The sequence below is a fragment of the Pelobates fuscus genome, chromosome 5 (assembly GCF_036172605.1).
Source record: "Pelobates fuscus isolate aPelFus1 chromosome 5, aPelFus1.pri, whole genome shotgun sequence".
Taxonomy (NCBI): domain Eukaryota; kingdom Metazoa; phylum Chordata; class Amphibia; order Anura; family Pelobatidae; genus Pelobates; species Pelobates fuscus.
The window spans coordinates 268,129,349-268,156,371 of record NC_086321.1 but is presented as its reverse complement, the minus strand read 5'-3'; the positions used below and the strand labels follow the sequence as shown (position 1 = coordinate 268,156,371).

The window sequence follows — 27,023 nt, the reverse complement described above, 5'->3', positions numbered from 1 at the left end:
CTCCCGGATGGGATTACCCAGGGAGATTATCTCGGATCAGGGTACCCAGTTTACCGCAGAATTCACCCAACACCTCTGGAGGATCTGTGGCATTAAGCCTATTATCAGTGCCCCTTACCACCCCCAGACGAACGGGCTCTGCGAACGATTCAATGGTACCTTGAAGCAGATGCTCCGAACCTTCGCAGAGACCCACAAGGACTGGGAACGATTCCTGCCGCACCTCCTATTCGCATACCGGGAGGTGCCGCAGGAATCCACAGGGTTCTCCCCGTTTGAATTACTGTTTGGGAGGAGGGTCCGAGGCCCATTAGATCTTATTAGAGAGCATTGGGAGGGAGACCGGAGCACATACGGCACCCCCATCATACCATATGTGTTGGCCTTTCGGGACCGCCTAGAAGCGTTGACCAAGACGGTAAGGGAAAACCTTCAGGAGGCCCAGACCCGCCAGCGCACATGGTATGATCGGGGAGCCAGGGACCGTAGCTTTCAGGTCGGGCAGAAAGTACTAATTTTAAAACCTGTCCGACATGATAAGTTACAGGCCGCCTGGCAGGGCCCATATAAGGTGGTGGAGCAAAGATGTGACACCACCTATATTATCGGCCCCTGCACAGGGACTGGGGGGGGCGACGCATGCTCCATGTGAACATGCTGAAGCCCTACCACGAGCGTACTGAGGAGGTAACCGCCATCTATGCCCCTAACACGGAAGAGTTTGACAGCTTACCCCTCCCCGATTTGCTGGGGGATGGGCAGTTGTCCGTGGATTTAGGGGAGGTTGCGCTGGGAGATCGGCTGAGCCCACAGGAGCGGATCGAGGTACAGCAACTATTAGAAGAGAAACGCGACACGTTCTCTAATGTACCTGGATACACGCCTCTGGCAACTCACCGGGTCGAGACCCCAGGGCAACTACCCATGCGCCAGACTCCCTACCGCATCCCAGAAGCGGTACGGGCAAACATGCGTAAGGAGATCGACGAGATGCTCCAACTGGGGGTGATTGAACCCTCAGACAGTCCTTGGGCATCTCCTGTAGTCCTCGTACCAAAGCGAGACGGTACGACCCGCTTCTGCGTGGACTATAGGAGATTGAACGAGAAGACCGTATCTGACGCCTATCCGATGCCCCGGATAGACGAGTTACTGGACAGAATGGCCAGGGGCCAATACCTCACCACTATTGACTTGTGTAAAGGTTATTGGCAAATCCCCCTGGCCCCAGACGCCATCCCGAAGTCGGCCTTTGTCACCCCATTTGGCTTGTACCAGTTTAAGGTCATGCCATTTGGGATGAAAAACGCCCCAGCCACCTTCCAAAGGATGGTAGATCGACTCCTGGATGGATTTCAGGACTATACCTGTGCCTACCTGGACGATATTGCTATTTTTAGCAATACGTGGCAGGAACATTTAGCTCACATAGGAGCTGTGCTAGGTAGGATAAGGGAAGCAGGTTTGACCTTGAAGCCGGCCAAGTGTAGTATCGGAATGGCTGAGGTACAGTACCTGGGACATAGAGTAGGGTGCGGTAAACAGAAACCCGAACCCGCCAAAGTAGAGGCTGTAGCCCAGTGGCCCACCCCTAGGACTAAGACCCAGGTTTTAGCGTTTCTAGGGACAGCGGGGTATTACAGGAAGTTTGTTCCCAATTATAGCGCCCTGGCCAAACCCCTCACTGACCTGACCCGTAAGAACCTTCCCCGCCAAGTAAACTGGACCCCGGAGTGTGAGCAGGCATTCCAACAATTGAAAAATGCACTGATAAATGCCCCTGTCTTGGCAGCTCCCAATCCAACTAAACGTTTTCTTGTTCACACAGACGCTTCTATGTTTGGATTGGGGGCAGTACTGAGTCAAGTCGGGGCCGATGGCGGCGAACATCCAGTGGCTTACATCAGTCGCAAACTGTTACCTCGAGAAGTAAGCTACGCCGCCATCGAAAAGGAGTGCCTGGCTGTGGTGTGGGCCCTAAAGAAACTGCAGCCCTATTTATATGGACAGCCCTTTTCCTTGCTCACGGATCACAACCCGTTAGTCTGGCTGAACCGGATAGCTGGGGACAACGCCAGGCTGCTGCGCTGGAGTTTGGCGCTACAGCCTTTTGACTTTAATATCCAGTACCGGCCGGGTAAGCAGAATGGAAATGCTGACGGGTTGTCAAGACAAACTGACTTAGAGAAATGATCCGTGAGCCCCCGGACATCCCCAAGCCGATCCGTGTTGGATCAGACTGTGTATGCCGGCTTGTGGGCAAGGGGGAGCAGGGTAGCGGATTGGTACCGGGCTGTCCTACAACATGTATGGGAATAATTGTATTTGGTCATATTGCTAGTTTAATGTGTGTGAACATGCATAGAAATCATTGTATCCGGTTATATTGGCAGTTGAATGTGTGTAAAGTACTGTATTCCTCTGGTTGTTCGGTAGAATCATTCGAATGAAACAAGGGAATGAAACTACCGAACAACCAGACCACCCTGTGTAAAGTGTGCCTTCAATTACCGTTTGCAACAATGTTGCAAACGGGTAATTACCTATTCGTGCAGTGTGGTCTTTGTCCTCTGGGTGGCCGCCATTCGGGATACGAACACGTGGCGGCGGCCATCTTAAACTGCCGAACAGCGGTGTTTTGCCGTCGAGTGTCTGGAACTAAAATCGGACACTTGACTAGGCAAACACCGCTGAGACCTCCATACTTCCAGAAATTCGTATAGAAACTACCGAATGACCCGCCGTTCGGTAGAAAGAACCCCACAAACAAGGGAATTCATTCAAACCCTCTCCAGGCTCTATAACACAGGCAATTCGTCTGTTTTCATTCCCTTGTTTGTGACCGACCGCAGGGCCAAAATGCATGGAACTGTTTTCGGATACTTTACCCCTGCGGTCGGTCAATACTTTAAAGTCCCATAACTCCCGAACGCTTTATCCGAATGGGCTGATTTTAAAATATGTTGTTCCTCCAGACTAGGGCTATCTGGAGATATTGGATTTGTGGATGTACCCCAAGTATTTAGGGTACATCCAAAACTTGGGTAAAACTATGTACATGATAAGGGGATTATGATGCTAGAGGAGGGGAGGAGATGTGTGGGAGGTTACTGTTCACAGATTGGATAATGTCTTAAGTGATAGAACCTCCTCCCTTGCATGGGAGAGGGCTTTATAAGGAACTGTGGAATAAAGCTTGTCAGTACTACTCCTGAAACTGTGTGTCGTCCAGTTATTGGGATTGCGATGGGGATATTGCTGTATTACTCTACCTGCTAGAAACCTTGCCTGTGGACTTATCATCACCTTGTTCCTGAGCCTCACTGGGATCTCTAGTGGAGAATAGCTGTGAAAGATCGGCTCTCCGCTACATAGACCACATAGCTGAGCAATATATGAAGTATTATACAGTGGTAGCACACATAAGGTTTGCACAATATACTGCGCAAACTCACTTTGTGTGTCAAAAAGGCAGAAAAAATGCTTATTACCACTACACTTGGTACAAGCTAGCGGAAAAATGATCCCATGCTAAGGTTCAAAATATGCCTTTTGAAATACCCTGGGATGTCATCTTTAAGAAATGGTATAGCCTTATGGGGTATTTGGTTTATATAGCCTGGTAAAATACTCTAAAATGGAACATGAGCACAGCGCAAAAATTTAAAGTTTGAAAACAAAATGGATTGGCTATGTCACAAAGTGCCCCTCCAATGTCCACATATACCTGAAAAAGGTACATACGGGGATATTGCTGTACTCAGCCGACATAGCTGAGCAACATATGAAGTATTATACAGTCGTAGCACACATAAGGTTTTGAAAATATACTGTGCAAACTCACTTTGTGTGTCAAAAAGGCAGAAAAAATGCTTATTACCACTACACCTGGTACAAGCTAGCGGAAACATTATCCCACGCTAAGGTTCAAAATATGCCTTTTGAAATACCCAGTGTTCTTTAAGAAATGGTATGCCTTTATGGTGTAGTTGTATTATGCAGCCTGCTCAAGTGCTCCAAAGTGGGACACGGACGCATCAAAACCCTCCATGAAAATTCACACTTAAAAACCTTAACTTGTTACGTCTCTTTTACAGCAGTGTAACTTCACAAAATATTGCCAAAGACATACAATGGGGGTGTCATTTTACTCAGAAGACTTAGCTGAGCATAATTTGGGGGGTTTGAACTTAGTGGCACATATGAAATATACAAAATGCCCAGCAAAATTGTATTCTGTATGTAAAAAATGCCCAAAATATTTTTTTACCACATACTTTGGCATATATTGGTGAAAAAAATGGGGGCATGTTAAGGCACAATATGCACCATATGAGATACCCTGGAGTGTCTACTTTTACAAATGGTAGGCCTTTGTGGGTTTTTTTTGAACAGTCAAACTGTTATAATACCCCAAATGGAAGCATTGGCTCATTAAATCCGTCTCTCAAAATTCTACTGTGAGTACTGAAAAGGACAGGTCTCCTATATGGCACTGTAGCTTCACGAAATAGTGCCAAAGACATACAAAGGGGGTGTCATTTTACTCAGCAGGTGTAACTGAACACAAAATAAAACTTTGTACAGGAATAGCACACACCAACTTTACAAAATACACATGAGCAGTTCTTTGTTATAAGTTTGTGTGCCAAAAACAAAAAAAAAAAAAATTTCTCCAATATTTAGCAGAGGTTGGCGGTGAAATGACTATGTAGAAAGTGTCAAAACAACATTAGGTAAATAGCCTGTGATGTCTTCTTTATATAAATATATACTTTTGTGTGGCAATTTTGTTTTCTTTTATGGCTATTAAGCTTACAAGACAAACATACCAAATTCTAAAATCGCTCCACATTTAAAGTTTATTTTACTCCTTGTGCTTTGTGACCTGTAATTACCAAAAAAAACTTAAAATCCCAGACACATTATATATTCTGTAAATCAGAACAACTAAATTAATTTATTTTTAATTGCTTTCTTTAACCTGTACTAATTATGCACACATTATTATTGCAAAAACTGTAAAACAAACAATTTTTACAATTTCTTTTTGCATTTTTCTGCATTTTTTTGATAATAAATAAGCATTTATATATATATATATATATATATATATATATATATATATATATATATATATATATATGTTACATCAAATTAAAGCCCTTTCTGTCCTTTAAAAATCAGTATATAATATGTGTCGGTGCAATAAACGAGAGAGATGCAAATTGCAGTTGAACGCAAACAGCATGAAAATGCAAAAATTGCTTGTCATTAAGTGCGTTGGGGGCTTCCTCAGTTGGTGTCAGTCGATATCTTCTGAGGGGGCTTCCTCAGCGTTCTTTTTTTCCACTTGTTCGCATTTGGAGCGCATACTGCGTTCCGCCGCCGGCTACATGCGTTCCACTTCCGGGTCGCGTATTTTCTGTAGCCGGCGGTGGAACGCAGTATGCGTTCCAAATGCGAACAAGTGGAAAAAAAACCCGGAAGTAGAATGAAGAAGTGCCGAGGAAGCCCCCTCAGAAGATATCGACTGACACCAACTGAGGAAGCCCCCACCATAGGGCGAAACGCGTTTTGGATCAGACTGTATACACAGGACTTTCATTTTTATGTTTTTATTGGAATTTCCATCCTTTGCTATTTTGCATTTTTTATTCAACAAATAAAGTAATATTTGCATATTGAAAGATACTTGAATATCTCATCCTTTACAAGCCATCACTTAAGGATCAATAAGGAGCAACAAGAAGAAGGATGGGGACATCCTATTAAGCGTCCCACTACGCTTCCCATGAGAGCAATATGCTGATTTGGCTCTGGGTTTGTGAGTAATACTGCTCTATTTATACAATATATATTTGAATCCAACAGTATTATACTATGTCATTCTGTTTTATTTCCTAGAATCATAAGATGTGTGTTCCACCAATTGTATGTATTTTTTAATATTTTTGTTTAAGTGTTATAAGGGGTTTCCACTTAGTTGTCTGTAGCTATTTCTCTGCTACCACACATATTTTACTACTGTATATTCACCTATTCACTTTCTTGTATTTAATTTACAGAACATGCCCACATCATTGAAGATGTTTTTTATTCTTGTTATTGTGAAGCAAACAACAAATAGGACAAAATAACAGCAAAAGTCAATGTGCATAACTACTCACCCCCCTAAAGTCAATACTTTGTGGAGCCACCTTTTGCGGCAATCACAGCTCCAAGTCGCTTTGGATAAGTCTCTATGAGCTTGCCACATCTTACCACTTGGATTTTTGCCCATTCCTCCTTGCAAAACTGCTCCAGCTCCTTCAAGTTGGATGGTTTGCGCTTGTGAACAGCAATCTTTAAGTCTGACCACAGATTTTCTATTGGATTGAGGTCTGGGATTTGACTAGGCCATTCCAACACATTTACATGTTTCCCCTAAAACCACTCAAGTGTTGCTTTAGCAGTGTGTTTGGGGTCATTGTCCTGCCTCAAATCACGCACAGAGTGGTACAGGTTTTGCTCAAGAATATCCCTGTGTTTAGCACCATCCATCTTTCCCTCAACTCTGCCCAGTATTCCAGTCCCGGCTGCTGAAAAAAATCCCCACTAGTGATGTCCCGAACGTTTCGCTGGCGAATAGTTCCTGGCGAACATAGCATGTTCGCGTTCGCCACGGATGGCAAACATATGCGATGTTCGGTTCGCCCCCTATTCGTCATCATTGAGTAAACTTTGACCCTGTACCTCACAGTCAGCAGACACATTCAAGCCAATCAGCAGCAGACCCTCCCTCCCAGACCCTCCTACCTCCTAGACAGCATACAATTTAGATTAATTCTGAAGCTGCATTCTTTTTTTTTTTTTTTAGACAGAAGTGTGTTATATTTGAGCATGCTAGGCTGAACGTGCGTATATCATGGCTAGTTGCACTGAGGGTATGAGTATATAGCAGTACATTGTTGTGAAAGATGGCTGTCATGTTTAGGGTGTAGCTTGCACGTTATCAACTGTGTATTTATATCAGCAGCTCCACTACTAGTTATAAATCAAGTGTGAGTCGCCCCATGAGATGAGACTAGAGAATAACATAATGCATGAACGGTTAAGGTAAAGGCATGTAAGGAACTACGACAATAAACGCTTTAGGAGGTGAAATAATGACATGTTTAAACGCTTGCTACTTTACGATTAGTTAATGTGCAGAGAGCAGTTCATGTGATCAAAGGCATGGTGTGGAGGATCGGCTATAGTGGGACATGCTTGGCAGGCTGCCGTTTACTGCTTGTGCTCATCCGATCCCTTCTGGGTGCCAGGTGCAGACGCTGGGAGTCCCTGATACCTGGAACAACAAAGGCAAGTCTCTGGCTGAGTGCCGGGTTCGCGGCTTGAGGTGGTGGAAGCCTGTTTTGTCGGGTGGTCGGATCTGTCCCGGTGGTGCTTCACGTCCGGTGCGGGATTGTGGTGGCTTAACCCCTTAAGGACCAAACTTCTGGAATAAAAGGGAGTCATGACATGTCACACATGTCATGTGTCCTTAAGGGGTTAAGGTGGAGGTGAGTGCTTGACGTGGGGCAGGCTCTGCATTTCTGTTTGTGCCTCCGGTCCCATCTTCGTGCGTTGGTGGATTTTAATGGGGACTGCTTCGCTTAGCTGTGGTGGAGCTTGTTGGGGCTGTGGTGGAGCTTGTTGGGGCTTCCTGCTTGTTATTTGCTTCCAAAATTGATTAAAGAGTCTGTCCAGCTTAGACTCAATATCCTGCCATGCTTTGCTGGTACCAGGAGGACACGCGGAAGCTGCATTCTTAGTGAGAGGAGGGACAGTGTAGCTGCTGCTGATTTAATAGGGAAATCGATAGATAGGTTAGTGTATTCAGTGTCCAGTACAGTCCTGAAGGACTCATCTGATCTCTGCTGTAAGGACAGCACCCCAAAAAGCCCTTTTTAGGGCTAGAACATCAGTCTGCTTTTTTTTTTTCCTGTGTAATCTAATTGCAGTTGCCTGCCTGCCTGCCTGCCAGCTTGTGTGTCAGGCTCACAGCGTATACTGTGCCCACTTGCCCAGTGCCACCACTCATATCTGGTGTCACAATAGCTTGCATTTAAAAAAACAAAACATCTTTTTTGACTGTAATATAATAGCAGTCAGTTTCCTTCACACGTGTGCGTTTCAGGGCCTGCCAGGGCACAGTGTCACACCAGTGCAACTCATATCTGGTGTAACAGTAGTGTACATTTAAAAAAAAAATACAGGGGGCTTGTTGTCACCTTTCGGGGACCCTTGGTGTTGTACGTGGCTGGGTGGAGGAAGAGACCTTCAATGACATCAGTGAGGACAAGGAACGGGACATGGCTAGCTTGGTATCCAACCTTGTGCAAATGGGGAGTTTGCGGTTGTGCAAATGGACTGTTTGCAGTGCGTTAAACGGGGAGTTTGGTCTGTCATTGTGAAGCGGGCGTAACCCTTACACTACCTGATCAATACAACATCATACCTGATTGTAACAGAACTATGCTTTATGCCTGGACTTATAATGTAACAGAACACAGTTGGATTTATCCGAATACCTATTTTATGAGAAATGCCATTACCGGAGAATGCAGCTTAAACTACCGAACATCGGACCACCCAGGGGAACAGTTAAGTGATATTTTACCTCCCAGCGTTGTTGCAGCCGTTCGTATGATTTCACACTAATTCTTTGTGCTCTGAATAGATGGCCGCCATTTTGGGACTTTACACGTGTTCGCGGCCATCTTACGCATGAACAGCAGTGTTTGCTCGTGAACGCATGGAACTAAAAACGGATACGCAAACAGGCGAACACCGCTTAGACCTCCATGAGCCCATAACTTCGTGCTGGAACTACCGAACAACCGGCTGTTCGGTAGTTATACTTAAGCTTACATAGGGATTCCAACGAACACCGGGAATACTATGGATGGCAAGGAGTTCGTGGGGTTTTAATGCACGAACAGGGACCGACCGCAGGGCCAAAACTTATGGAACTCTTTTCGGCTAGAGAATCTGTGCGGTCGGTCAAAACTTCAAAGACCCATAACTCCCGAACCCCTCAAACGAATGAGCTGGAATTTGGATATGTTGTTCCCCTGAATGAGAGCTATCAAGCGCTGCTGGAGTTAAAGGTGTACCCCCTGTTTTCGGGGTACATCCAGAACTTGAGTAAAATTGTGTATGTTTTAATTGTGTTACATGTTTATCTGAGGGGAGGAGACGTGGGGGTTGTACCATGTATGTGATTGGTTATTGTAGTTGTAGCCCTTCCCAGGGCAGTATTGAATAAAAGGAGACCCCTGTCAATAAATCTCAGTTCTACTTGACCCTTCAAAACGTAGCCTTGTCTCGTTCTTGAAAGGGAATTATATTGGATTATTACCTTGCTCTTTTTACAGCTGAACCTGACTCTCTCTCTGGATCTTGTGGATGGGATTATACCAGCTCTACTTTTATACAGCAACTTGCCAGGGAAAAGGACGTCTCCAACGGCTGATACCCTCTCACTACCTGGGTAGCCGTTACACTGATGTTTTAAAGCATGTTATTACAAACAATTTAGGAATGTTAGGTGATGTATGCCCTGTATGGATTAAAACCAGACTCTGCATCAACTATGTAATTTTCCATGGGAGTTTTGCCATGGATCCCCCTCCGGCATGCCACAGTCCAGGTGTTAGTCCCCTTGAAACAACTTTTCCATCACTATTGTGGCCAGAAAGAGTCCCTTTGGGTTTTAAAATTCGCCTGCCTATTGAAGTCTATGGCGGTTCGCCCATTCGCGAACATTTGCGGAAGTTCGCGTTCGCCATTTGCGAACGGAAAATTTTATGTTCGCTACATCACTAATCCCCACAGCATGATGCTGCCACCACCATGTTTCACTGTGGGGATGGTGTTCTTTGGGTGATGTGATGTGTTGGGTTTGCGCCATACATTTTGTTTTCTTTGATGGCTGACAAGTTCAATTTTAGTCTCATCTGACCCCAGACATTTTGGGAGTCTCCCACATGCCTTTTTTTCAAACTCAAAATGTGCCATTTTGTTTTTTGCTGAAAGTAATGGCTTTCTTCTGGCCACTCTGCCATAGAGCCCAACTCTATGGAGTGTACGGCTTATTGTCGTCCTATGTTCAGATACTCCAGTCTCTGCTGTGGAACTCTGCAGCTCCTCCAGGGTTACCTCAGGTCTCTGGGATGCCCCTCTGATTAATGCCCTCTTTGCCCGTCCGTAAGTTTTGAAGGGCAGCCATCTCTTGGCAGGTTTTCTATTGTGCCATGTTCTTTCCATTTGGTTATGATAGATTTGATGATGCTCCTGGGGATCATCAAATATTTGGATATTTTTTCTAACCTAACCCAGACTTGTATAACGCCAACAACATTGTCCCTTACTTGTTTGGAGAGTTCCCTGGTCTTCATGGCAGTTTTTGGTTAGTAATGCTTCTTGCTTAGGTGTTGCAGCCTCTGGGGCCTTTCACAAAAGGTGTGTGTGTGTGTGTGTGTGTGTATATGTAATGACAGATCATGTGACACTTAGATTGCACACAGGTGGACATCCTTTCACTAATTATGTGACTTCTGAAGGTAATTGGTTGCACCAGAGCTTTTTAAGGGCTTCATAACAAAGGGGGTGAATACATACGCACATGTCAATTTTCTGTTTTTTATTTCTAAAAATTAGTTGTATGTATATATTTTTCTCATTTCACTTCACCAACTTAGACTATTGTGTTCTGATACATCACATAAAATTCAGATTAATAAAACATTGAACTTAAGGCTGTAATGTAACAAATTGGTAAAAAGTCAAGGGGGTGAATACTTTTGCAAGACACTGTATGTGTGTGCACGTCTGTATCTACATGTGTGCTAATGCTTGTATCTGTGTGTCTGTACATCTGTATGTGTGTCAGTGTTCGCATCTGTATGTGGCAGTATGTGTATCTTCATGTCTGCATCTGTAGGTGTGCCAGTGTTTGTATCTGTGTATCTGCATGTGTCAGTATGTGGATCAGTGTGTCTGTGCCACTCTATGTGTATCTGTATCTGTATGTGTGTAGTGCTTTTATCTGTGTCTATGTATCTACATGTGTGTCAGTGTATGTATCTGTATATCTGTATCTTTGTAGGTGTGTATTTTTGTTTGTATATGTGTGTCTGTATTTGCATGCATGGCAATGTTTGTATTTGTGTGTCTGTACATCTTATTTGTGTCAGTGTGTCTTTGCAACTGTATGTGTAGAACTATTTGTATCTGTGTATCTGTACATCTGCATGTGTGTCAGTGTATCTTTTGTGATTTTGTGTGTGTCTGTATCTGTGTGTTTGTATGTGTGTCTGTGCATCCACATCTGTGTCTGTGTTTGTATTTGTGTATCTGCATGTGTATGTGTATATATATATTTTACTCATCTACAAAAGCTAATGAAAAAACTGTGCATCTCTGTGTCTGTGTATCTGCATGTGTGTGTGTATATATATATTTTACTCATCTACAAAAGCTAATGAAAAAACTGCTAAATAGATTCAAAATCTTGTGCTGAGTTTAAAAACACCCAGTATTTACAGCTTTTTGGCTTTTTGCAAGTTATAGGGCTATAAGTACTAGTAGGACATTGCTGTTTCAAAATATATATTTTTTACTTTATCAATAATGACATTGTAACTGTTATCTGTCATAAATCTCTGAATCACACCTTACATGTACATATTTTTTTTAAGTAGACAACCCAGGGTATTCAATATGGGGTATGTCAAGTCTTTTTTAGTAGCCACTTAGTCACAAACACTGTAATACATTTTACTGTTTTGAAACACTAATATTTGTGTTCAGCGAAGTCTCCCGAGTAAAACAGTACCCCCCATGTACAGGTTTTATGGTGATTTATAGGGTTAAATATAGTGCTAGCATATTAAATTCCCTATACTTTCAGCATTGGTTGTCAGGCAGGTCCCGCTAATTGTAATTAATTAAAATGCCTAATTATGTAAAAATATTACATACATATATGTAGAATTAATATGTGTGTATATATATATTTTTTTTTACAAATTTTTTATATATTTATGTATATAGATATATATATTTTGTTCTACTTGTAGTTTGATATAAATATATATATATATATATATATATATATTAATATCACAATACAGTTAGATTGAAATACATCTATATATTTTTAATTATTTATTTTAATTATTTTAACATATTTTTTTATATTTTATATATATATATATATATATATATATATATTTAATCAGTATCAGTCTACATGTAATTTGATTATATATATATATATATATATATATTTAATCAGTATCAGTCTACATGTAATTTGATAATATATATATATATATATATATATATATATATATATATATATATATATATATATAATTATTATTTATTTATTTTTTTTACACTTATTTTAACTTTCTTTTATTTCCAGCCAGCAGGGTGACTAACTGTCATTACAGGCAGTCCCCCTGCTGGCAATGCAGCAGACAGCTAACCGGCCATGTGATTGTGAGGTCCTCGCAAGGACCTCACTCTTACATGGCTGGGGAGGGGGGGAGGAGGCAGGGTATGCTGTGGGGGACTCCCTGGGATCCCAGGTGAGTCTCCCCAACCGCGATCGCCAGCGACTGGGTAAGTAAGAAAAAAACGGAGGGCGTACTATTACGCCCAGCGGCGTTTAGAGCCGCTTAGAATAGGGCATAATAGTACGCCCTCCGGTTTTAAGGGGTTAAATGGATTAATTGGTTTAATTTGTATTAATTTAGCACAATAAAGTAATTGTTTACATCCCATGTTACAATTAGTAGAATCCACCGATATTGGTGGGCTTAAAACAATATGGCCATATAATTAAACTAAATCCCCAATATTTGTTAGGTAATTTTAAGTAAGCTTGTAAAATTTTAAATTGTATTGTATGCACTGTTTATTAATATGTATTGTCCATTAAAATCTATGGGGATTTTTGTAGATCTATAATTTGGTATGGTTTTTCTAACAATATTGAATCATTTGGAAAGCTTATCAAAATTGAGGCCTTAGGACTTAATTTAATATTTTTGCATAAACATTTTAATGGTAAAAAAATTTACACTATTTAAATATGTTTTTGATATATGCTATATTTCATGATATTTAGTATTTTAAACCTCTAACTAAAAATATTAAATAATTTGAAAAGTTTATATAACAATTTTAAATCAAAAGCATTCATGCTTTAATAATGTTTTTCAAATGAATAATTATTTTTGCATAAACATTTAAAATTATTTAATATTTAGAAAAAATATTTGCATCATATTAAACAAGGGCCTATATCAGTATTAACAAATATAAATAACAAACATGTTTTTTATATATATATAATTTTATCCAAAAATATTAAATAATTTTTAGAAAAAAACGTCTTAATTTTTGTTTCACCATTAAAGGTCGTATACTTTAATGGTGACTTCCATAGATAAATAATTGGTATTGGATCACTTGGGAAGCTTAGTAAATGATGCCCGAGTGATTTACATGGACTAATCTTCCTTTTTGCTGTCTTTATGGTGTATTTGTCTTATTCTGGTCCCAAAGATAGGTGTTAAGTGGAAATGTATAATTGACCTCTGTGTGCAAGAAGGCCATGGTCATTAAATACCTACCTTCACCTCTAAAAGCTAATGTCTCTGAATTTTCTCTGAATCGTTAGCAGCTGCCCACTGCTGTTTCTACCCATTTCATTGCATTTTGGTGCCCTTCCTCACACTACTTGTCTTCAGTCTTTTATTCCATGTTTTCCACCTTTTCTTTATCTTTTTTCATGAATACAAACTGCCATAGAACACATAAAACAGATGAACTTACAATACATCGAGAAGATGTAGGCTTATGGAACTTCATAGGGAGAAACATTTTATTTCCTGCCCAAAGACTCTTTAGCTGATTCCTAGTTTAAAAAGAGGTAAAAGTTAAGAAGAAAACTATAAACCTTAATGGACTGTTTCACACAGATAGTTTAATATATCACCATTTGTATGATCGTTTGTCACTATGTTTTTACATATGAAGATTGAGAATGGAATAAGATATCAAATAAGTAATTGTATACATGTTTAAAGTAAATTGAAAACACTCATCACTACAAGGACACGAGAACCAGGATCAGAACAGGGTTCCTGTTATGTAATGCTGAGTAGTTTCTATATCAATTTATATATTTATATGAAAGGGCCCTCTCTTACTTAAGGATTTAAGGAAATCCTAGCTCTAATAACAAACCTGGTTTAATAAAGACTAGTTGATCACTTAAACTTTTAGATTTCAAAATAGACCTACCGTAATCAAAGGATTTCCCAGTAGCTGTTCCACATATAAGTTTGCACATTACTGGTTGTTTGTAACAATTTGTACTGTGATTTATGTTTGTTTTTAAACTCATTTTGAGTGTAAGTATAATTTTTATTTTACACTATTATTTAGTGCAGCACAATTTTTTTTGAGGGGGGGTTATTTTATTTACCACATTTTGGAGGGGAAGCGTGATAAAATGTGTACAGCTATTATTTAGCAAGTAAAAAACATGCAAATTGAATACAGTGCAATGTACAAAAAATGTGGAAATTAAGTGCATACAATTTTAAACATCCAATATTACAATTACAAGTACATTCAATTAAAAATGGCCAATATTTCAAATCATCTTTACCGTTATGTCTTTGTGCCGACCCATGTAACCAGTTAAATGCCATAATCTTATGATGTAATTGACAATGCGCTTCAAAAATAAAGAATTTAAATAAAAATGGCCAATATTGTATATGTATTCATATTGTGTATTATGCAACTATAACTATCCTACTTATTTAGGTGATATATATTCATGTAAATATATTTCCATAAATAAAAGTTCACAGCCGTATTAGCTCATGTCTGAAATATTAGTTTTGCTGTTGCATATCATTCTCTCTTGCATGAGAATTCATTCTCTCTTGCATGAGAATTCCATTACTTCTAAAATACACATATAAATGTAATGTAGATCAGGCCTTCTTACCTGTAGCAGGCTAATATGTGAAAAACATAGCTGGCAGTTATCAAACATGAAAAGACTGTTGTGAAAAACCAGATACCTAAATAAACAAAACAGACACAGCTTCAGTTTAATTGTTTTGTACTTAAGAACACAGGCAATTTTGGCTTTTTTTGCTATGTATGTATTCAAACACAGTATCCATATTTTTCATTTATTGCACCAGCACAGATAACATATCGTTTAACTTGAGGTGACATATCCATTAAAAATAGACCTACTAGCTGAGATGAGCTATGTTTAGAAACCAGCCATATAGGCATTATAAGAAATATCACAGGTATTCCTGCATTTAAAAGGGTGATTTTACTCACCTTTCTTCCAGCGCTGTGCCAGTCTTGTCTGGTCCTGCTCCACCTCCTTAGCTGAGATCTTCAAATTTGACAATCTCAGCCAATCTAATGCTTTCCCATAGAGAAAGATTGAATCAATACATCTTTATGGGAGTGTTCAGCATCTCCATGCAGAGTGTGGAGATGGTGAAGATCAGTTCTGCACAGTGTGCAGCACTGACCCGGGAAGCACGTATAGTGCTCATTTAAATGACTGCCTCTAGAAGTGTTCCTATGCAATAATGTAAACACTGCATTTTCTCTAAAAGGCAGTGCTTACATTAACCCCTTAAGACCGGAGGGCGTACAATTACGTCCTTTTTTAAGCAGCTCTAAACGCCGCCGGGCGTAATTGTACGCCTCCGTTTTTTTTTAACTTACCCGGTTGCCGGCGATCCCACGCCAGCGATTGCGGTTGTGGGGACTCCCAGGGAGCCCCCCACGGCACGTGCGCCCTCTTCAGCCCCCCCGGGCCATGTGAGAGTGAGGTCCTTGCGAGGACCTCACAATCACATGGCCCGTATAGCTGGCTGCTGCATTGCCAGCAGGGGGACTAACTGTAATGACAGTTAGTCCCCCTGCTGGCTGAAATCAAATTAAAAAAAGTTAAATCAGTGTAAAAAAAATAATTATATACTTAATAATTATATATTATATATATATATATATATATATAGGATCTAAGTATATATATATACACATATACATACACACACACACACTGTCTAGGTGTATTTTACTATTAATATATATATATATATATATATATATATATATATATATATATATTTTAATATCAAATTACATGTAGACTGATACTGATTAAATATATATAATTATTGTTATATATATATATTTATATATAATATTTAAAAAATATGTAAATATGTAAAAATAATTAATTAAAAAAATAATTAAAAATAAATAATTAAAAAAATATATAGATGTGTGTTATTTCGTTCTAACTGTATTGTGATATTAATATATATCTATTTATATCAAAATACATGTAGAGCAAACTCATATATATATATATATATATATATATATTTATATACATAAATATATACGTATATATCACTATATATATAACTATATATAAATAAAAATATATAAAAAAATTATATATATATATATATATATATATATATATACACATATATTAATTCTACACATATATTTATGTAATATTTTTACATAATTAGGTATCCTAATTAATTACAATTAGTGGGACCTGCCTGACAACCCATGCCGAAAGTATAGGGAATTTAATTTGCTAGCACTATGTTTAACCCTATAACTTTCCAAGACACCATAAAACCTGTACATGGGGGGTACTGTTTTACTCGGGAGACTTCGCTGAACACAAATATTAGTGTTTCAAAACAGTAAAATGTATTACAACGATGATATCGCCAGTAAAAGTGACGTTTTATGCATTTTTCACGCACAAACAGCACTTACACGGACGATATTATTGCTGCAATACTTTTTACTGTTTTGAAACACAAATATTTGTGTTCAGCGAAGTCTCCCGAGTACAACAGTACCCCTCATGTACAGGTTTTATGGTGTTTTCAAAAGTTACAGTGTCAAATATAAGGCTTGTGTTTCATTTTTTTCACATTAAAATTCGCCAGATTGCTTACGTTGCCTTTGTGACCCTATGGTAGCCCAAGAATGAAAATGACCCCTATGATGGCATACCATTTGCAATAGTAGACAACCCAAGGTATTGCAAATGAGGTATGTCCAGTCTTTTTTAGTAGCCACTTAGTCACAAACACTGGCCAAAATTGGCGTTTTTTGCATTTTTCACACACAAACAAATACTAACGCTAACTTTGGCCAGTGTTTGTGACCAAATGGCTACTAAAAAAGACTGGACATACCCCATTTGCAATACCTTGGGTTGTCTACTATTGCAAATGGTATGCCATTATGGGTGTAAATTTAATTCCTGGGCTACTATACAGTCTCAAAGGCAATGTAACCAATCTGGCGAATTTCAATTTCAAATGTAACGTGCTATATTTGACCCTGTAACTTCCCAAAACACCATAAAACCTGTACATTGGGGGTACTGTTTTACACGTGAGACTTTGCTGAATACAAATATGTGTATTTTATTGCAGTAAAAGCAATCAGTATTGACAGTTAAAATGTCATGTAGAACTAAAAAAACAAAACAGAATTTCTTATTTTCTCCCATTTTTGTCATATTTAATTATGTTTCATAGCTAAATATTTGATATTAAATGAAAGGCCTGTTTCCCCTGAATAAAATTATATATAATAAGGGTGGGTGCATTTAATATGAAAGAGGTGAATTACGGTTGGACAGACATATAGCACAAATGCCAGGTTTTGTTTACGTTTTAGATAGATTGTAGATACTATAAGAAATAGTAACAGTTATCCAGGAGCTTACTTAGTAGAATACATAAAATAAAATAAAATTCGGAAAGTGAAGAAAATGGTCAGGGATTATAGATTATAAGACATCCTTAAGTATACTTCAGATAAATGTCTTAAAATGTAACCATTAAATGTCTAATGCAGCTATTAGATAAATAGTAGGACAAAGTTATCTTGGACCCTAGTTAAAGGAAAAAAAGAGGAACTAGTTAAAGGTAAAAATAAAGGATACAGTAACCAGATGGTTTAGAGTGCTTACAAAGTATCCACTACCACAGGGGTAGGCAACCTTTTAGCAGCACTGTGCCGAAATATGATTGTAATGTCCCGTAGCGTGTCGGTCCTATTTCTTTAAATTGAGGTGTGCATGGTATACTGCATTTGCTTTGTATCATTGTATTTGTGCTTATACCTATGAATTTGGGCTGTGTATGGGGGCTGCTTGTGGAATTGTGTGTGGATGGATATGTCACATTGTGTATTTGATAGTGTGTGTATGTGTGGGGCTGTTTGGGGTATTGCATGTGAGAGGCTGCATGTGGGGTTGTGTGCATGTATGTGGATTGTTGGTGGTGTCGTGTTTGTGCGGACTGTGTGTGTGTTTGTATTATTTGTATGAGGGGAGGGTTATTCTGCAGCTCTGAGGCTTTCCTGGGTTTTAGTGGGGACCAGGCTGGCCAGGTACAGCTCAAGGACAGAAGCTGCAACAGCAAGCTGTGGGCTGCTCTACTCCTGTGTGGATTCCCATTCACAAGTGCTGGGAGGAAGTGATCTGAGATCACTTGCTCTATGTGCTGCAATGCATAAATGGAGGATTGTCCTTCACCACCTTTTCGTATTAGCAGATATCTGAAGTTTCATTGGGACTCCTGACAGGCCAGAGCATCTTTGGCTCTTGCAGCATTGAGTGCCGTGCAAAGGCACCTCGAGTGCCGTGCATGGCACTAGTGCCGTAGGTTGCCTACCCCTGCACTACCATCTGTTAGAACAAATTATATATGGAAATCAAGCAAATCCAGTACGTCAAACTGGTTGCTTTAAGCAATATATATTTATCGCTGGAAACAACTGAGAGTATGAAAGTGATTATTTATTATAAATTATTAAAATCCAAAATAAAGTAAAAATTAAACAATAAGGGAAAGTAAGTCCCAAAGTAGTGTAAACAGCTCAAACACCTAGTTAGGTATCCCCTTCACCTAAAAAACATATACATAAATACATATAATGATACACACAAAAAAAAAAAATAGGTGGAGCAGTAAAATACTTCCCTCTCTTCAAGATACAGCTGACAAAGCTGAAACAGAAACAGAGGGAAACACAGTAGTGCAGATAAATCTTTTAAAATATAGAGTAAATCCAATATCTGTAGATAGCACACTCACAAAAATAGAGCCATAAAGTAACCTGGCTCTGGTCTGGATATCAATAGGATCCTTTAAGGGAGATACAAACCCCACTCCAGATGATGGAAAAGATTTTTTAGGTTTTCAGGTAGAGTAGTAAGGAATAATAAATACTTAAAAATTCTATAAAAGTATATAATTTATTCCAAAAGACGGGTTAAAATAAAAAACAAAAGCATATATTAAAGTCCAATAGTCACCAAAACGCGTTTTGCCTAATAGGCTTCCTCAGTTGGTGTGTGTTGTATATCAAAGTTCTTGTGTTTCTTTTATATCCGTCCATTTGTTGTGGTTTTGCGGTATTTTTCCCTGTGGAACGCATCTTGCGTTCCACCCGGTGTAGAAGAATGACTTCCGGTTCCGCTTGGTGAATTTCGCCGTCCTGTTCCTGTTTGGCCGATCGTGTGATCGGATATATTGTTCGTGGAACGCACATGCGTTCCATTGAGCGCCCACATCCGCCTCCCATATCAGATACAAGCGGATATGCCAGCTGTGGAACGCAAATGCGTTCCACCAACATAAATTTAAAGCCACATACCAAGCTGGAAAAGAAACTGAATATATACAAATAAAGTGTATTAAAAAAGCAAGACAATAGAATAATAAGGATGGAAGTGATGGGCAGAAACATATATATTGCCAGTCTTATTGAGATAATATGGGAAAAATAAAATATACTCAATAAAAGATACATGGGAAGGGATACACTATTTTTTTTATTAAAATCTCCACCTCTCCAATTTTTTTGTACTAATTTAATTGCGCAAAAGAATAAGTCTCTTGGGTTGCTATTATGATACGTTTTGTAGTGTTGTGAAACACTATGAGTTTCTAGACCTTTTTTTATATTGCATACATGTTCTGCAATTCTGAAATGTAAACACCTAATAGTTCTTCCAACATATATTAGGTCACAAGGACACTTTAAAATATAAATCACATTTTTTGAAAAACAGGTAAGCTGGTCTTTAATAGCAAATTATCTGTTATCTTTATATGTAAAAGAAGTAATATGCCTTTTTATATTATTAGTTTCTCTACAAGCAAGACAAGATCCACATCCATAAAATCCTTTATTTTTGTTTAAAAAATGTTCTGTAGGTTGTGTTTTAAAACTACTTTTCACTAAAATCTGTTTAAGATTTCTACATCCTCGATAGACCATTTTAGGATTATGAGGTAGAATTGTATTTAATATAGTATCTTCTTTTAGGATAGGCCAATATTTTCTAATAATTTTATTAATTTTATTGTTGTTGCCACTATGGTTACTTATAAAAGGTATATCAAACGTATTTATATTAGTGGATTGGTTATGTATTTTTTTATTTTTATAACTTATAAGATCTTTTCTTTCAATTTTCTTAACTTCTTCCATGCAATTTTGTAATTTGCCAGTATTGTAGCCTTTTTCTACAAACTGTTCTTTAATTCTTTCTGCCTGAGTAACATAATCATCATCTTTCGTGCAATTTCTCTGTATCCGTAAAAATTTACCCTTAGGTGCGTTTGTTAGCCATGGTTGATAGTGGCAACTATTCATCTCGATGTAGCTGTTCGCATCAACGTCTTTAAAATAATTCCTAGTATGGATAGTAGAGTGTAGAATAAAAATTTCTAAATCTAAAAAATTAATTTGGGTTTTGCTGTACATAGAGGTTAAGATAATCCCCCAATTATTGTTATTCAATTCATCTAAAAATATATTAAGACATTTTTCTCCTCCTTTCCAGATAAAAAATATATCATCAATATATCGATGATAGGACGCCAAGTTCGCTGCCGCCTCATGCGGAAACACTAACATAACTGGGGGCGAACTTAGTGCCCATCGCCGTTCCTGTAATTTGCATAAAAAACGAATCTTTGAACCAGAAAAAAATATTTTCTAAAATCAATAAAATCCCTTCAAGTATAAAATCTATTTGTGGTTCTTTGAAACCCAATTTATCCAAAAAATATTGTGCTGCCTTTATGCCAATATGATGAGGTATGATGCTGTATAGAGAACTGACATCACAAGTCACGAGTAAGTAATCATCTTGCCATTCAATATCTTTAAGAATCTGTAATATGTGTATTGTGTCTTTAAGGTAGGAAGAAATCTTCACTACCAAAGGTTGTAATAAGACATCAATGTATTCAGAGACCCTAGACGAAACGGAATCTATACCAGCAATTATGGGTCTTCCTGGTGGGTTTATTTTATTTTTGTGCACTTTCGGCAAATAATAAAAAACAGGAATTTTAGGATATTTTGTAAATAGATATTCTGCTTCTTTATCTTTTAGAATATTCATTTCTAATCCTTTATCTATATACGTCTTAAATTTAGTTTATATAATAAGGCTAGGGTTATTAGATCATTTTTTTATAAGTGCTAGTATCCAACAGAATTCTTTCTGCCTCTTTAACATAATCTTCTTTATTTAAAATCACCACACCTCCTCCTTTGTCTGTTGGCTTAATTATGTGTTGATCAATATTTAGTGCCTTTAAGGCCTTCTGTTCTTTTTTGGAAAAAAAAATTTTTTTTAAATTTATTTGTTTTCTTTATCTTTTGTATCTCTTTTTTTTTTTTCGAAAGTTTTCATCTCATTTGAAATCATAAATTTGGGATAGAATTTTGTTTCAATTCTGTTTGTATATATTCTGTGTTCAATATCTCGGTTTGATTTAAATCTTTATTACAAAATATTTTTTTAAGGGACAAATTTCTTATGAATTTATTAAGATCTATACAAAAATTCAATTCATTAAAATCCGTAGTAGGGGCAAATTTGAGGCCCTTATTTAAAACTTGAATATGGTCCTGTTCTAATGGTGACCCTGTAAGGTTAAAGATACCATCTAAATGTAATTCCTCCCTCTTTTTTCTTTCTTCGGTAATTCGTCTTCGTTTATTTCTCCTTCTTCTAGGGATCTTCTCCGTTTCCCTGGAAACTCCCATGTCTGAGGGTGTAGGAGTCATTTCTGATGGTGTTGGGTAAGGTCCTGTTGAAAAAAAGGATCTGTCGAAGGATTTTCCAAACATTGGAATCTATTATTTACTATAGTTTCTTTTGAGAAAGTTGCCCTATCGTCATTTCCTCAAGATCTTGGATTCTGTATCCTTTCAGTGGGTCTCCGATATTGGTTTGTGTTTCTCACTACTTCACTACAACTTCTATTTTTATTCGTTGCCTCATCAAAATTTCTATTAGTATTATAGTTTCGATAGGGTGGTCTATTTTCCCTATCTCTCTGAGTTCTCATTATTTGAGGCTCTGTTCTCTTTGGGGTATGTGTCCCAGTTTTTTGAGTGGTGTTTATATGATTCGTATTTCTCCTATTACTATTATTATAATGGTTTGTTTTATTCTGTTTGTGATATATCTTACGTTTCCCATTTTGTAATCGTTAGTATCTCTCAGGTATTTCTTTTTCTTAACCTCTATCACTTCTTTTTCAACTTTTTCTACTTTCTTATTGATCTCTTCTATTGTCTTATTAAAAATGTCTGGACTAGTTGTCTTGCTCAATTTATCTTTCCATTTTTTAATCTCAATATCCAAATTTAATAGATGTTCTTCTTGTCTAGATACAATGTATCCCATTGCACTAAACGAGAATCCATCTAACATTTTGTTCCACCCGTCTATAAAGAAGGGATCTTCTTTATCAAAGGCAGGATCTTTATAAAATCCTAAACCTCTTGGAGTGATTTTTTCTCTTACATATTTGTTTAGAGTTGCTATTTCCCATTTAGCTTTCATTTCTTTTATTAAAGATCTTTCTAAATGGTTCTTACATACATCTTTATTTTCATATATATATATATATATATATATATATATATATATATATATATATATATCTCTTATAGACGTCATTTCTTTACTGCCAAAGACTGAATCAATGTTAGCGGTTAGATAATTTCTATTTTCTGTAGACACCATCTATGATTTCACTTCAGGACAAAGACTTAGGGGATAGCAGCGCTTGCAGAAACAATTGCTGTATACAATATAAACAAACAATAAGGGAAAGTATGTTCCGAATTCGTCTCTGAGGAAGTAGAGCTATTCTTTTTGAAACGCGTTAGACAGTTTGAAGAAGTGTCCACACGGTTTCCAGCCAGCCAGGGTACCTTTGCAGAAGACTTACTCACCTCGGATCCCAGACGCATCACTAACACTGCCGTATGAGCAGTACTGTTCCCCCGAAGTGAGGCTCGAGGTGGAACGCACTGTGGAACGCACGCCGTCCTCACCGGCGATCAGAATTTGGGTGAGAGGATCACGAACAGCATCTGCATCCATCCAAGCCTGTATAAAAGGTTGTCTTGCATTTTTACCCGTAATTGACTGGTATTAACATTGTGGATCTAATTTTTACTTTATTTTGGATTTTAATAATTTATAATAAATAATCAGTTTCATACTCTCAGTTGTTTCCAGCGATAAATATATATTGCTTAAAGCAACCAGTTGACGTACTGGATTTGCTTGATTTCCATATATAATTTGTTCTAACAGATGGTAGTGGATACTTTGTAAGCACTCTCTAAACCATCTAGTTACTGTATCCTTTATTTTTATGATAATTGGGCAGAAAGGTTACATTCTACCCTAGTTCCTCTTTTTTTCCTTTAACTAGGGTCCAAGATCACTTTGTCCTACTATTTATCTAATAGCTGCATTGGACATCTAATGGTTACATTTTAAGACATTTATGTGAAGTATACTTAAGGATGTCTTATAATCTATAATCCCTGACCATTTTCTTCACTTTCCAAATTCTATTTTATTTTATTTATTCTACTAAGTAAGCTCCTGGATAACTGTTACTAATTCTTATAGTATCTACAATCTATCTACATTGTTTTATAGGTTCTTGGTGAATCCCTATACCCTTCCAGTTTTAGAGCTTTTGTCTAATGGTCTGACTCCCTCTTTTCTGTATACTATATATATAGTTAGCAGTTTTTGTTTCTACTTTGTTTATGTTTTGTTTTGTTCACAACTTGTACATTTGGCTCAGTCCTTAAGGGGTTTAAAAATCTGCAGGGATATAGTATACACACCAGAACAACTACATTACAATGTGGTAACAATAGTGTCCCTTTAATAAATTGACATGTATTTTTCTGAAATGTTTCTTTAATGCTATCATTATTAATGATGTTATAATTATTAAAAAAAAAAAGCTAACCATGTCTACTTGCCTATTTCCAATAGTATCACTAGAGCCATTGTAAGATTTTTAAGTTGCCATTATAAGAATTTAAACTAACTGCTCCCATATATATATCATTTATTGTGTTTAAGCATATGGACTTCTGTTTATAGTGGATAAAATGAATACTGCGTACTGAAACTGATAAATATTACCAAATTGAATTAATTTAAACATTCTAATGGTTGTCAGTTAAATAATATAAACAGTTTAATTTGTACCTTGAATTTTTTTTATTATATCCTCTAAAGATATCCCAGTATGAGTTTTCAAGAATAATTGATGTAGATAATTTAAAGCGTGTAGAATCAATTTGAAGGCGTTGTATTCTGCAAAAACAAACTGGAAGAAGAAGTAGGTATTGTCAGTTACATATAACAACAAACAGTAAGATTTATTCATATAATATTATATAATTCTATTCCTATGGACAATATATAGTATTAATATTGAATATACCATTAGAATGAAGAATAGCTTTATAAATATGACCACACCTCAATTTCAATGTAACTTTGATACTATTTTTTTTTAATGTTAAGTCAATATCAGTCACATGGTGACTGATATTATTGCATCATATTTTATATACATTTTTATTTAAACATTTAGTTAACAATATATGGTGCTGTTGCAAAAACATTTATGTAAGAAGAAGAAGCTGTTAATACAATCTGTATTCCTTACACCATAGTTCCCTCTGGCCCCCATCCCTAGCGCCCCCTCTTTTAATCATTTACCCGATTCTGTGCCCATCTCCATTTCAGTGCTAGGTCGGCGCTCCACCTCCTTCGATGTCACCTGATGGGGGTGGCTAATGTGCATGCTGAAAAGCTTTTTGGGGGCAAAGCTGACACTATATGAAGTGGGTGACATGTGACATGTGACCTTGGGGGGCCCAAAGAGGTGGAGTAATTTCCGTAGAAATTAGGTGTGGTTAAAAGTGTTATATTTGTGGGGCTGAGTAAGCAACTAGAAAGACGTGCTTCTCTGGAGCTCTGTAGAACAACATGGAAAACAGCAGACAACTGTAATTAAAAAAAACAAAACAAGCCTCATACCTCAAAACCCCCACACACCCAACACTATGGGCCGCAAAAATAGAAAAATCCAAGTCCCAGAAGCATAAAAACTGCCTGATATCAGGCTTTCATTTGACAGGCCTACCCCACGAGGTTCTGCAAAAGATTGCACTGGCGGAGCTGATTGAGTATGAGGGCTCAGAGGCATCCCGAGATGAAGAGGAAGCTCCCGCCTCTCCTTCGACAACCGGCCCCTACAATGAATCAGACTCTGATGAAGACGCATCGACAACGACAAAACGGGATACCAAGGGTCTCCTGCTGGAAATGAGACAGGTGTGGGAAGCAGACCTGAGCGCAACTCAAACTGAACTGGGGACCCTGTGTCAAAGGCTTACTGATGTGAAGTCCAGGGACGGAGCCAGGGAACAAAGGCTGCAGACCACCCAAGACGGGATCCAGGACCTCACTCAACAAGTCCAGAGACTAAACAGAACTGTGACAACACTGGAATCACGGCATAGAAGAAAGAATATCCACCTCAGGGAGTGTTAGAATGATTGCAGGAGATGCCCTACTGCCCTTCCTCCAGTGACTACTGATCTCCATGGGTGCTATAGAGGTGCAGATGCTGAGATTGTCACTTTGGTGTTCCGGATCAGCAAAGCCACATCTGACCCCGTGAATGCACCTAGAGACATTATCGCAGTGACTAAAGATAGTGCGACTCAGTCCACAATAATGTCCCACTCTAGAGAGCTTGAAAAGATCCACTTCGAGGAATGCACTGTAGATATCTACGGAGACCTCCTGTTCACTGTGCTGGCAGCGAGGAGTCAGCTAGCACCTGTTGCAAGACAGCTGCGAGAAGCCGCAATTATATATAGGGTAGGTAGTTCACTAGTGGTTCAGAAGGGAGATGACACACTCACATTACCCTCCTCTGGAGACCAGGCGACCTTTCTCCAACAGGAATATCAACATACAAATATAAAGGGATGCAGCTGTTTAACCGAAAAAGATAATAAACAACACAGTGTAATATAGTCATAAGCATGTATAAAGACATGCTACTGGTAGCACTCACAAAATTAAGATAATCAGGGTGACCTTTCTCCAACGTCTACACTTGCCATCCACCAATCCGAACGAGGCCCACACAGCCGGGACTGGCGTAAAGTGCTGACCCCCAATAAATATGGCACATGTAGCCATAGTTATTGGATATCCAAGGGAAACCTACACTAAAGATGCCACAGGAGGTGTGTCATCGACTTAATGACACACAGATCACACCAGTTTGTAAGAACCTTTGCTGAGGAACTCTACTACGTGTTTTTGCTCTCTCTTTGTTTTGCTTTACGTTCCTCAGTTTCTTTCTATATCTCCAAATAATTACACCTAGCAGAGTGATATATTAATAGTCAGAAGCAGAAAAATACTAGCTTATAACACAGGTCTCTCATATAATGCATATGTTCATATATAACTCTTAATTGACAGTGTATGTATTGCCTCATTT

General features: G+C 38.2%; 1 protein-coding gene across 2 annotated transcripts in view; it reads right to left on the bottom strand.

The window, feature by feature from the left end:
- LOC134611411 (stimulated by retinoic acid gene 6 protein-like) overlaps positions 1-27,023 on the bottom strand; it is a 236,127-nt gene that overhangs the window by 33,757 nt on the left and 175,347 nt on the right. For both annotated transcript variants that reach the window (XM_063455276.1, XM_063455277.1), the window contains exons 11-13: positions 24,701-24,821; positions 15,065-15,140; positions 13,876-13,957 (exon numbers count right to left, since the gene is read on the bottom strand). In XM_063455276.1, coding sequence (XP_063311346.1) covers positions 13,876-13,957; positions 15,065-15,140; positions 24,701-24,821 — 279 coding nt within the window. The remainder of the gene's footprint in view (positions 1-13,875; positions 13,958-15,064; positions 15,141-24,700; positions 24,822-27,023) is intronic.